Source organism: Hypanus sabinus, chromosome 1, assembly GCF_030144855.1.
Source record: "Hypanus sabinus isolate sHypSab1 chromosome 1, sHypSab1.hap1, whole genome shotgun sequence".
Lineage (NCBI taxonomy): Eukaryota > Metazoa > Chordata > Chondrichthyes > Myliobatiformes > Dasyatidae > Hypanus > Hypanus sabinus.
Genome location: NC_082706.1, coordinates 132,609,866 through 132,622,938, shown reverse-complemented (window position 1 = coordinate 132,622,938; position 13,073 = coordinate 132,609,866). Strand labels below are relative to the sequence as shown.

The following is a 13,073-nucleotide window of genomic DNA, read 5'->3' as shown; positions in this document are numbered from 1 at the left end:
CCTAATAATTGACATATGACATAAAAAGAAGCTGTCCCAAACAGACTTCAATGGAACACTACTAGTCACCAGCAGCCAACCAGAAAAGGCTCCCACTCTTTGCCTCCTACCAATCAGCTAATGCTCTATCTATGCTAGCATCTTTCCTGTAATACCATGGGTTCTTAACTTGTCAACCACCCTAATATGTGGCACCTTGTCAAAGGCCTTCTGAAAATCCAAGTATACAACATCTGACAATTCTCCTTTGTCTTTTCTGCTTATTATTTCTTCAAAGGGTTCCAACAGATTTGTCAGGCAAGAGTTTTCCTTGAGGAAACCATGCTGACTACGACCCATTTTATTATGTGCCTCCAAGTATCCTGAAATGACATCCTTAACAATTGACTCGAACATCTTCCCAACCACTGAGATCAGACTAACTGGTTTATAATTTCCTTTCTTCTGCCTCTCTCCCCTCTTGAAGAGTGGAGTGACATTTGCAATTTTCCAGTCCTCCAGAACCATGCCAGAATCAATTGACTCTTGGAAGATCATTACTAATGCATCCACAATCTCTTCAGCCACCCCTTTTGGTATCCTCTTTAATATTATTGGCTAGCTTACCTTCATGTTCCATCTTTTCCCTCTTTATAACTTCTTAATTGCCTCCTGTTGATTCTTAAAATCTTCCAAATCCTCTTATTTCCCTCTATTTTTTGCTCTATTATATAACCTCTCTTTGGCTTTTATGTTGGATTTGACTTCTCTTGTCAGCCACACTTGCATCATCCTGTTGTTAGAATACTACTACTACTTTGGGATGTATATATCCTGCACCTTCCGAATTGTTCCCAGAAATTCTATCCATTGCTACTCTGCTGTCATCACTGCTAGTCTAGTGTCACTTCCAATCGGCTTTGGCCAAGTCTTCTCTCATGCCTCTGCAATTCCCTTCGATTTCCGCTGTAATACTGATACATCTCACTTTAGCTACTCCCTCTCAAATTGCAGGGTGAATTCCATCATGTTATGATCACTGGCTCCTAAAGGTTCCTTTACCTTAAGCTCGCTAATCAATTTAGGTTCTTTGCACAACACCCATTCTGGGCTTAACCATGAGCTGCTCTATAAAGCCATCTAGTAAGCATACTACAAATTTCCCCTCTTGGGGTCCAGTACCAATCTGATTTTCCCAATCTACCTGCATATAGAAATGCCCCATAATTATCATAACATTTCCCTTTTGACATGCCTTTTCTATCTCCTGTTGTAATTTGTAGCCTACATCTTTGCTGCTATTTGGAGCCATATAACTCCCATCAGAGAATCTTTACCCTTCCACTTTCTCAGCTCCAGCCATAAATATTCTACACCTTCTGATCCTATATTACCTCTTTCTAAGGATTTTACTTCATTTTTTACCAACAGAGCCACTTCACCCTCTCTGCCTACCTGCCGTTCTTTCGATACAATGTATATCCTTGGATATTAAGCTCCCAGCTATAACCTTCTTTCAGCCACAATTTGGTGATGCCTACAATGTCATACCTGCCAACCTCTTAACTGTGCTACAAGTTCATCTACATTGTTCTGTATACTGTGTGGATTCAAATACAACATCTATAGTCCTATATTCATCACCCTTTTCAATTTTTATCACTCTTTTACATTGCAGTTCATCTTGTTTACTGAAATATTGCCCTATCATAAACTTGTCCGTGCTAGTGGTCTCACTACACACTGCCTGTGTTTGTAAACCAACTGTCCCAACCTAAGCCCTATCACTCTGGTTCCTGTACCTCTGCCAAATTAATTTAAATCCTCCGAAACAGGTCTAGAAAACCTGCCCACAAGGATATTGGTCCCCCTTGGGTTCAGGCATCACCTGTCTCTTTTGTACAGATTGTATGTTCCATAGAAGAGGTCCCTGATCCAGAAATCTGAACCCCTTCCCCTTGCCACAGTTCCTCAGCCACACATTTATCTGTCAAGTGCTCCTATCCTTACCCTCACTGGTGTGTGGCACAGGCAGCAGTTCAGAGCTGACTCCCCTCGTGGTCCTGCTTTTCAGCTTTCTACCTTGGTCCCTAAAATCTCTCTTTAGGACCTCCTCACCTTTCCTACCTATATCATTGGTGCCAATATATGCCTAGACTTACAGCTGCTCACCATCCCCCTTTGGAATGCCATGGACTGGAATCTGAGACATTCCTGACCCTGGCACCTGGGAGGCACCATACCACTTAGGTATCTCTATTAGGTACACAGGATCTCATATCTATTCCTCTATGGAATCTTCAATGGTTCAAGTGTTCTGTTTATAATCAGAGAATGTGTTCAGTGTACAACCTGAAATACTTAGTCTTCGCAGATGTCCACGAAAAACAAAACTCCTAAAGAATGAATGACAGAAAACCATTAGAACTCCGAAGCCCCCGTCTCCTCCCGCAAGCAGAAGCAAAGCATCAACCAACCCCCCACCATTTCAGCAAAACGCGTCAGCATCCACCACCAAGCAAGATCAAACCCCTCCAAAGAGAGACCATGATCTGCAATCAATAAAAAATATTGTTTACCCTACAGTTTGACATGCCACAGGCTCCCTCTCTCTCTCTCTCTCTCTCTCTCTCTCTCTCTCTCTCTCTCTCTCTCTCTCTCTCTCTCTCTCTCTCTCTCTCTCTCTCTCTCTCTCTCTCTCTCTCTCTCTCTCTTACACTAACAAGGGACAGAGAGATGTCCCCCATTTCACAGTGAAAAGGGAGACTAACTGTCGCTGTTATAATTTTATAGTCTGCCATGTCCCTTTTTATTCCAAGATTCTCTGACTCAAGAATTGACAGCAAACCCTTCCCACCATCGAGGGAAAGAGAGAAAAAGTAGTTGCTTGACCACAGAGACCTTCATCTGCAGTATCCGCTGCTGCAAAATCCTGATGTTCCTTCTCCTGCGACGCCTCACACAATAAGATATAGGAGCAGAATTAGGCCACTCAGCCCATTGAGTCTGCTCCGTCATTCCATCATGGCTGATTCCGGATCCCACTTAACCCCATACACTTGCCTCCTTACCATATTCTTCATGTCCTGACTGATCAGCAAACAATCAACTTCTGCCTTAAATATATCCACGGACTTGGGCTCCACTGGAGTCTGTGGTAGAGCATTCCACAGATTTACCACTCTCTGTTTAAAAAAATTCCTCCTTACCTCTGTTCTAAATGGACGCCACTCAGTTTTGAGGCTGTGTCCTCTATTTCTGGATCCCCCCCACCATAGAAAACATCTTCTCCACATCCACAAGATCCCCACGCATCTTCTAAATTACAGTGACTGCAGGCCCAAAGCTGCCAAATGCTCCTCATGTTAACTCCTTCTTTCCGAGAATCATCCTCGTGAACTTCCTCTGACTCTCCAATGACAACATATCCTTTCTGAGACATGGGGCCCAAAACTGTTGACAATACTCTAAGTGCAGCCTGACTAGTGTCTTGTAAAGGCTCAGCATTATCATCTAGCTTTTATATTTTATTCCCTTTGAAATAAATGCCAACATTACATTTGCCTTCTTTATCACAGACTCAACCTATAAATTAACCGTCTAGGAATCTTGCACGAGGATTCCTAAGCCCCTCTGTGCCTCTGAAGTTTGAACCTTCTCCCCATTTAGATAGTCACATTGTTCCTTTTACCAAAATGCATTATTGTATATTTCCCAACACTACATTCTACCTGCCACTTTTTGGCCCACTCTTCCAATTTGTCTAAGTTCTACTGCATCCACATTGCTTCCCCAGCACTACCTACTCCTCCACCTATCTTTGTATCATCTGCAAACTTTGCCAAAAAGCTATCAATTCCATTATCCAAATCATTGATGAACAATGTGAAAGACAACGGTCCCAAAACTGACACCTGAGGAACACCACTGGTCACTGGCAGCTAACCAGAAAAGGCCCCTTTTATTCCCCCTCACTGCCTCCTGTCTGTCAGCCATTCCTATACCCATGCCAATATCTTTCCTGTAACGCCATAGAATTTTATCTTGTTAAGCAGCTTCATGTGTGGCACCTTATCAGATGCTTTCTGAATATCCAAGTAAATGACATCCACTGCTTCTCCTTTGTCCATTCTGCTTGTTACTTGCTTGAAGAACTCCAACAGATTTGTCAGACAAGATTTCGCTTTACAGAAACCATGCTGACTTTGACATTTTATCAATAGTCTTCAAGTACCCCAAAAACTTATCCTTAATAGGCTCCAACACTTCCTCAACCACTGAGGTTAGACTAATTGGCCTATAATTTCCTTTCTTTTGCCTTCCTCCCTTTTTAAAGAGTGAGGTGACATTTGCAATCTTCCAGTCCTCGGGGACCATGTCAGAGTCAAATGTTTCTTGAAAGATTATGAGCAATGCATCCATTATCTCTTCGCAGCCTCTGTCAGGACTCTGGGATGTAGTCCATCTGGTCCAGGTGACTTATCCATCTTAAGACCTTTGAGTTTGCCGAGCACTCTTTGCTTTGTAAAGGCAATGGCACTGACTCCTGCTCCCTGACACTCATGGACCTGTGGCACACTGCTGTTGTCTTCAACAGTGAAGACAGATGCAAAGTACCCATTAAGTCATTGGCATTGCCTTGGATCAGTTGTGCATAGGGCCACAACCTGCACCCCACCGTCTCCTATGCCGTGCCTGAAGAATGTTGAAAAACAGATGGTTGGTCAGTGAGCTCCAAGAAAGGGAATTTATCGCAGTGAAAAAAGAACACAGTTTTAAATGCTGTTGCAGATCAGGGACCTCAATAGAACCCCAGCCACCTTTTAAAAAAAAAAGAAAACAGACATTAAAAAGAGTAATTTAAGCCTTTTCCACAGATGAGCAAAAGAGGCAGCCATCTGGCACCATCTTAACTCTGTCCTCAAGATCAGTACTCTCTTCTGTTCTGAGCTTCAGTGCCAGTAACCTGGTTGCTGTGGTGCTACTGCGGTAAATCATCCCCCTCAACAGTATCCAAAGCAGTACACTTATTGAGGGGAACAGCCACAGGGGTTCTCTGTACTAACTGCCCATTTCCCTTCCTTCTCCTGACAGTCACCTGTTTACCTGGTTCCTGCAATGTCGAGACGACTACCTCCCTGTAGCTCCTTTCAATTTTTAATTTCTAAAATGCAAGAGATTAAAAATCTCTGATTTTGATTTCTTGCATTTATTACACTAATGGAACGCAGACAAAATGTTGGAAGAACGCAGCAGGCCAGGCAGCATCTACAGAAAAGAGTAAACATTCTATGTTTTGGGCCGAGACCCTTCATCGAGACTGGAAAGAAAGAGGAGAAGCCAGATTAAGCAGATGGGAGGGGAGGAAGAAGTACAAAATGGTAGGAGAAACTGGGTGGGGGGAAGGGGTGAAGTTAAGAGCTGGGAAGTTAAGTGATAAAAGAGATAATGGGCTGGAGAAGGGGGAATCTGATAGGAAAGAACGGAAGACCTATTTCACTGATGGTTTCTGTTATCGACTATGAGTGCATTGTCACATATTTTCGGCAAGAAGCATGGCATTTTTCAATACTGCTGTATCTGTTGAGTTTTGTTCCTTCGGGTTATGTGAGCAGTTAGTTGAGATGTTCACTTTCCCTATGTTAGGCATGTTCATGAGGGTGGCAGGGGAGGATGTAGGGTAAGAAAATGGCAGCCTAGTGTACTAAACGTAAATGGAGAAAGTAAAACTGCTAAAAGGAAAGAAAATCTTGTCTTTGTTGTTTGAACATTATCAGTGGTAGCAGAGGATGGTTTCCAATTATAGGATCCAACCAGCATTCAACGAGAGCACGCTTTACAAAAGCTGGAAAAATGAAGTTGGAATATGAACTCAGGTTATGGAATTCAAGAAGAAGAAGCAGACCCTTGCAGTTGTTGCTTTTGGGAAGAGCAAGAGAGACTCAAATGGGAATTTCAGTGGAAGACTTGAAGGAAGATGATGGTATGAATACACTAATAAATGCACTTGACTCAGTTTTTCTGAAGGAAGAAAAGGATCGGAATTATGAGCCATCTCCAGACTTTGACAAAATTTCTAGAGACAGTTCTACAAATATAGCTGATTATGTTACTGATTTTGAACAAAAGTACAGTTGCATACATAAATACAAAATGTAACTTCATGTTGCAGTATTAGCTTTAAATTGTTGGATACTGCATGTCTAGACATAAAGGACAGACAGCTAGCGTTAACTGCATGTACAAAACTTACATTTGCATCTATAAAATTGGCACTGAAGAGGAGTTTTGGAGAAAAAGCCACTAAGGCAATAGTTGGAATTAGTTTGAGTCAGGAAACTGCAGTCTTCACTGAGCAGAAACAAGAGAGTAGCAAGCATAGGTCTCAGAGTGACCAGACAAGGTTATCATTACCTGGTACAAATCCACTAAACAAGTATGGTTATCATTACCTGGTACAAATCCACTAAACAAGTATGGCAGGAGATTGAAAAGTGTGGTTTGTTGAAGTACTTACCACTAAAGCTATCTGCACAGAACCGAATAAGTTAAACTAACTGAAGAAAAGAACAAAAATGAAGATGTAGAAGAGTACCATATAGCATTGTTTACAAAGGAATCGCTTACTAATGCAGAGATTTTGATGTATTCTAGGATATAGCACGCACACACAGTGTGTAGAGAAAAATAACTTGAAAACTGTGGAGGTGAACTAAACTAGAATGAAGTGCATAATGTGGTGAACGCAAATATTTCCAGTTACAAAACATTCAAATTTGGAGCTAGAAAGATTGTACATTCTACCAAAAGAGTGAAAATTCCCACAAAAATAGGGCAGACTAAATGTTACATTGAAACGGAGGTGGAACCGATGAACATCCCATAGCGCTTGAGTAAAACTTCCCCAAAGGAAGCAGGGACCGACCTGGATACGGAGAATAACCAAGCAATGATGTTTCAACAGCCAATGTCTCTTGAGCTCACCAGCTCTGAACGTTTTATATAAAGACATTACTGAGAATCAATGTGAGAATGAAGTACTAATTGTCACAGAGAACATGACTTCAGATGAGAAATGTGAAGTGTTGCTCAAGCTTCAGAAGCAGTTTGGACACGCTTTGACTGATAGACTAAAGAAAGTGCTCAGAAGTTCAGAAAACAAAGATGCAGACCATTTTTCCATTCTAGAGAAGATGGTTGGCAGCTGTGAGACATGCCAAATATATGGAAAGTCCAAATCCAAACTTGCGATTGGTCTGCCACTAGCACCTGAATACAATGAAACAGTAGCCTTAGACCTACATGAACTGGTCAAGGAATGTGGTATCTCCATATCATTGATGAGTTCACACATTTCAGTGCTGGTAGAATTGTAAACACGAAGAGACCCTCAGAGATAGTATAAAAAGTCTTTCCATAGATGCTGCCTTACCTGCTGAGTTCTTTCAACATTTTGTGTTGCTATTGTAACAGTGCTGGAGATGTTGATCTGGGAGTAGAAACTGCTGTTAGTTTAAGTATTCTTCCAGCAAATTTGGAGGATTTTGCATAGGGAACATTGTTGGTATTATTTCAGTGACTTGTAGTGGCTGTTATTGGCAATTCTGGCCTCAAAGCATATAGGGATCAATACAATACAGTAAACAGGTCTGAGGTTTTGATCTTCAAGTAACCTTTATCTTAAGAAACATCTGCTGAGAAGTGGCTTTAAAGTTATGAGAAGTCAGAGTCATATGACATGGAAACAGAGTATTTGGCCTATCGCATCTATGCCAATCATAGGCCATCTATCTAGGTTAATTCCTTCTTCTGGCATTGTATCCTTAGGCAATTTAAGAGCCCATTTAGACATCTAGCAGTGATTCTGCTTCCACTATTCCAGCAGTGCTTTACCTCTTTCTGGGTGAAAAATCTGTCACCACTTACCCCCAATCTGTGCACTCTAATTTTATTTGTTTCTGATAAGGGGAAAAGTTTCCCGCAGTCTTTCCTGTCTGTACCCCTCATGATTTTATATCTTCCTGAACTATTTCCATTTGTCTGCATTTGGCCCATATCCCTCCAAACTTGGTGGGTGAGTAAAGTGGATTTGCAAGGTTTGTGAAGTTTGCAAAGGCAAATAGACTTTAGTCATTGAGCAAGAGTGGCCATGTGGGAAAATAGGAGTTTATCTAACTTGTGAGGAAAAATGAAAAGTAAATTTCATCAGTTCAAGGGCTACCACAGTAGCACATTTGTTAGTGTGGCACTATTACAGCTCAGAGCATCAGAAGTCAGATTTCAACTCCAGCATCCTCAGTAAGCAAGTTTCTGTGTGGGCTTGGGTTTCCTCCAGGTGCTCTGATTTCCTCCCATAGTCCAAAGATGTACTGGTTAGTAGATTAATTGGACATTGTAAATTGTCCCATGATTATGCGAGCATTAAATTGGTGTGTTGTTGGGTGGTGCAGCTCAAAGGGTCTATTCTGCGCTGGATTTCGAAACGAATATATAAATAAAAAGTATTATTTAAACAGAGTGTGAGTACAAAACTTCTACCTTTTTAGATTTCTTTTCTCCTTTTCAGTTCCTAATTTGGAGCCATTTCTGGGATATATTCATATCTCCTGCAGTGAAGAGATGAATGCAAATACTCATTTAATTCATATGCCTTTTTATTTCCCATAATTTCTCTGGACTCAATTTATATGTGACTTGGATTAAGTGATATGCAGTATGGTTATTAAATCTGCTGATCACAGAACAAAGGAGACACAAAAGACAGGAGATGCTGGTATCTGAGACACGCAAATAGCTGAAGGAATTCAGTGAGTCAGGCAGCACCTATGGAGGGAATTGGATAGTCAAAATTTTGGGTCGAGAACAACACACACAAAATGCTAGAGGAACTTAAGTCAAGCAGCATCTATGGGAGGAAATATTTTAATATTTAAAATTAATATTTTGGGCTGATTCCCCTCGTCTGAAATGACTCCTTTATCTTTCCTAACCAGCAATGAACCCTATGGTGTGGTACTTCACCAAACAGGGGCCTCCAGTCCTAGAAACAACGCTTGACCATCCCCCTATCACTGAGCCACATATGTGTTGATCATACTTTTTCTGTTTTTAATTTTGGATTTACAGCTTCAGTGATAATTATGTTATCAACTAACTTCAGTTGGATTGCAGATTGCAATAACAATAGGCAGGAATGTAACTAAAATTGAAAAGCATTGCAAAATCAAACTGAGTGCCATTTCATCTCCAGCATCTGTGTTTGAGTTGTTGTCAATTGTTAAATTGTGCAAATTAACTGCAAGACTATAACCAAGTTCCCTGTGGAAAGTAATCCTGGTAAAACCTCCTTCAAATTTAGTGACTCTTGCTGTAAGCTAGATGAAGCAGCCTATCAAATATCAAGTTGCAAGTAGTTATATCTCTTGTATGTTCCTAGACACTGACCATTTCTCTGTCATGAAACATTTGCAGAATTCTCAATGACAGAATTATATATAATTTTCAGAATCTGATTTGTTATCACTGCTATATAAGAAATTTGTTTTGCTACAGCATTACAGAGCAAAGACATAAAAATTTATCAATTAGAAAATTAAATAAAGAGTGCAAAAGAGGAAATAATGAAGTAGTGTTCATGGACTGCTCAGAAATCTGATGGCGGGGGAAGAAGCTGTTCCTGTTGAGTGTGGAACTTCAAGCTCCTGTACCACCTCCTTGATGGTAGTAATGAGAAAGGGCATATCCCAGATAGATGATCAAGATGCTCCGATGGGCAAGAATAAGTAGTCACGTATGGACTTTACTGATACTCATGCCCTCATTAATTATGTGCTTAATTATCTAAGTTTTGGATAAAGCTGAACCTCTTCAACTGCCCCTGAATAGATGGGAAAGAGGAGTAAAGTTGATGTAAATGGTCTTGACATTGTTTCAAAAGCCCATGAAGCAGATACATAATTTGATAACTTGCAGTGTCCCATTGTGATGGGTTTTCCCCAGACGAGTCAAAGAAATGCGCTCCAAGGTAGGCAGCTCCAACTTGGCTAATGCAACATGCATAATTGGCACAAAGGAAGAAGGATCACATAGAGGCAGATAGTTCAGTATTGTTCATGCAGCAACTGTCAATGTGCCTGGTTGTGCTTTTCAGAAGCTTTCTATACAACCCTATCTTTCAACAAATTATGTATCTGTATTCCCAGATCCCTTTGTTTTACCACACTCCTCAGTGCCCTACCATTCATTGTGCAACACCTACGCTGGTTGGTCCTTCCAAAGTGCAGAACCTTGCACTTGTCTGCATTAAATTCCAACCATTTTCAGCCTATTTTTCAAAGGTTCAGAGGTTCAATTTATTATCAGAGAAATGTATACAATATACATCCTGAAATGTTTTTTCTTCACGAAACATCAATGAATACAGAGAAGTGCCCCAAAGAATGAGCGTGAGAACCCCAAAGTCACTCCCAGCTCCCCCCTCCCTCCACCGGCAAAATAAAAAGCGCATCTGCTACTGAGCACAAGTGTGAGCTAAGTGATAGCAAAGACGCAGACTTTGCAGTTACCCCAAAGACTATCATAATTCATCCAGCATTCAGCAACCCACAGGTTTTCCCTCTCCCTGATAAGGGAGAGGGAGGTGTCCCCCATTTTCACAGCAAGCGGGAGACATAACAACAACCCACTGATTTACAATGTTATAAAGTCCATTTGTCGCTTTTTATGAGCTCTGTGCCTGAATATCGCTCAGATCTTGGGTCTTTGGGCCCACAGCGAAAGATTTTCTGGCCTCCCCGATGACACACGTCTCCTGCCATGACACCGATCCTCGATTCGTCCTTCTCCAGAGCCCTGAGATCTTAGGCTTCCAAACACTAGGTCGCCTCTCAGGCCTACCCTTTGGCGTGCTGAACAATGGCTGGTCCTGCAACCCTGAGAACGGGTCCGATTCCTGCAAAGAACTGAAGTCAGTGTGTAAATTCCAGGTTAGGGTCTTCAAAAGAACCCTGAAAGGGAAAAATAAAGATATTAAATATCCCTCTGCAAGCCATGATAGCCTTCCTCACTGTCCACCATACCCCCAATTATGGTATCATCCGCAAATTTGCTGATCCAGTTAACCATATTATCATTCAGATTGTTGATGTAGATAACAAACAACAAAGGACCCAGCATTGATCCCTGCAGCACTCCATGAGTCACAGGCCTGCAGTCAGAGAAGCAACCATTTACTACCACTTTCTGGCTTCTCCCACAAAGCCATTATCTAATCCAATTTACTACTTCATGTTAAATTCTGAGTGACTGACTGAATCTTCTTAACTAATCACCCATGTAGGACCTTGTAAAATGCCTTGCTAAAGACCATGTAGCTTATATTCACTGCCTTGCTGTCATCTACTTTCCTGGTAACTTCTTCAAAAAACTCAATAAGATTGGTTAGACATGAACTACCATGCTGTCTATCCTTAATCAGTCCATGTCTAATTAAATACCTATATATATCTGGTCCCTTAGAATACCTTCCAATAAATTCCCCACAGCTGATGTCAGACTCATCAGCCTATAATTTTCTAGTTGTTGTTTAGAGCTTTTTTTAAAAAACAGTGGAACAATATTGGCTCTCCTTCACTCCTCTGGTACCTCTCGTCGCTAGGATGTTTTAACTATCTCTGCTAGGGTCCAGCAATTTCTGCACTTGACTCCCATGGGGTCTGAGGATACATACTTTCAGGCCCTGGGGATTTATCCATCCTAATTTGATCAGGGTATCAAAACACCTCCTCCTTTGTAATCTGTACAGGGTCCATGAAGTTGATGCCGCTTTGCCCCACTTCTACACACTCTGTGTCCGTCTTCCGAGTAAATACAGATGCAAAAACCCTATTGAAGATCTTTCCCAACCGTTTTGGCTCCACACGAGTTACTATTTTGGTCTTCTAGAGGACCAATTTTGTCCTTTGCAATCCTTTTGCTCTTAACATATCTGTAGAATCCCTTAGAATTCCTTCACCTTGTCTGCTAGAGCAACTTCATGTCTTCTTTTCGCCCTCTTGATTTATTAAGTGTTCTCTTGCATTTCTTATGCTCCCATAAGCACCTCATTTCTTCCTACCTACCTATACCTAGTATGTATCTCCTTTTCTCTCTTAAACAGGGCTTCAATATCTGTTGAAAACCAAGGTTCCCTACACTTGTTATCTTTACCTTTTATTCTGACAGGCACAAACAAGCTTTCTAATCTCAAAATTGCACCTTTGAAGGTCTCTCACTTACTAGAAGAAAGTCTCCCACTTACTTAAAAGAAGGTAGCCATATCCAGCGGGCAGCGGAGTGAGAGGCAAGAGAGTGAAAGGGCTTTGGCTCAACAGGCTTCAGTGATAATGGGACGAGGTGAGGCAGTTGTTGATTGCAAAAGGAGGTAGTATGTGTATGAGGCCAGTTTTCTGTGGTCAGTGTCAGATGTGGGAGGTCCTGGAGTTCCCCGGCGTCCTGGATGGCCACATCTGCACCCGCTGCATCGAGATGCAACTTCTAAGGGACTGTGTTAGGGAACTGGAGCTGCAGCTCGATGACCTTCATCTGGTCAGGGAGAGTGAGGAGGTGATAGAGAGGAGTTACAGACAGGTGGTCACTCCGGGGCCACGGGGGACAGAGAAATGGGTCACAGTCAGGAGAGGGAAGGGGAAGAGTCAGATACTGGAGAGTACCCCTGTGGCTGTACCCCTTGACAGTAAGTACTCCTGTTTGATTACAGTTGGGGGGGGTGGTGGGCAGCCTACCTGGGGGAAGCGACAGTGGCCGTACCTCTGGCACAGAATCTGGCCCTGTGGCTCAGAAGGGTAGGGAAAGGAAGAGGAAGGCAGTAGTGATATAGTCAGGGGTTCAGATAGGTGATTCTGTGGACACAGGAAAGAAACTCGGATGGTAGTTTGCCTCCCAGGTGCCAGGGTCCGGGATGTTTCTGATTGTGTCCAAGATATCCTGCGGTGCGAGGGAGAACAGCCAGAGGTCGTGGTACATATTGGTACCAATGACATAGGCAGGAAAAGGGAAGAGGTCCTGAAAGAAGACTACAGGGAGTTAGGAAGGAA

The 13,073-nt window shown here is 42.0% G+C and overlaps 1 protein-coding gene across 2 annotated transcripts in view; it reads left to right on the top strand.

Annotated features, from left to right (window-relative positions):
- The window catches only part of ldlrad4a (low density lipoprotein receptor class A domain containing 4a), a 234,852-nt gene that overhangs the window by 21,359 nt on the left and 200,420 nt on the right, over window positions 1-13,073 (top strand). The window contains exon 1 of one of the 2 annotated variants that reach the window (XM_059976608.1): window positions 5,833-5,962. The exons of the other annotated variant lie outside the window; for it this stretch is intronic. Within the exon in view, the coding sequence (XP_059832591.1) occupies window positions 5,833-5,962 (130 nt within the window). Of the gene's footprint in view, window positions 1-5,832; window positions 5,963-13,073 lie in introns of those variants that run through there. 2 annotated transcript variants of the gene reach the window in all.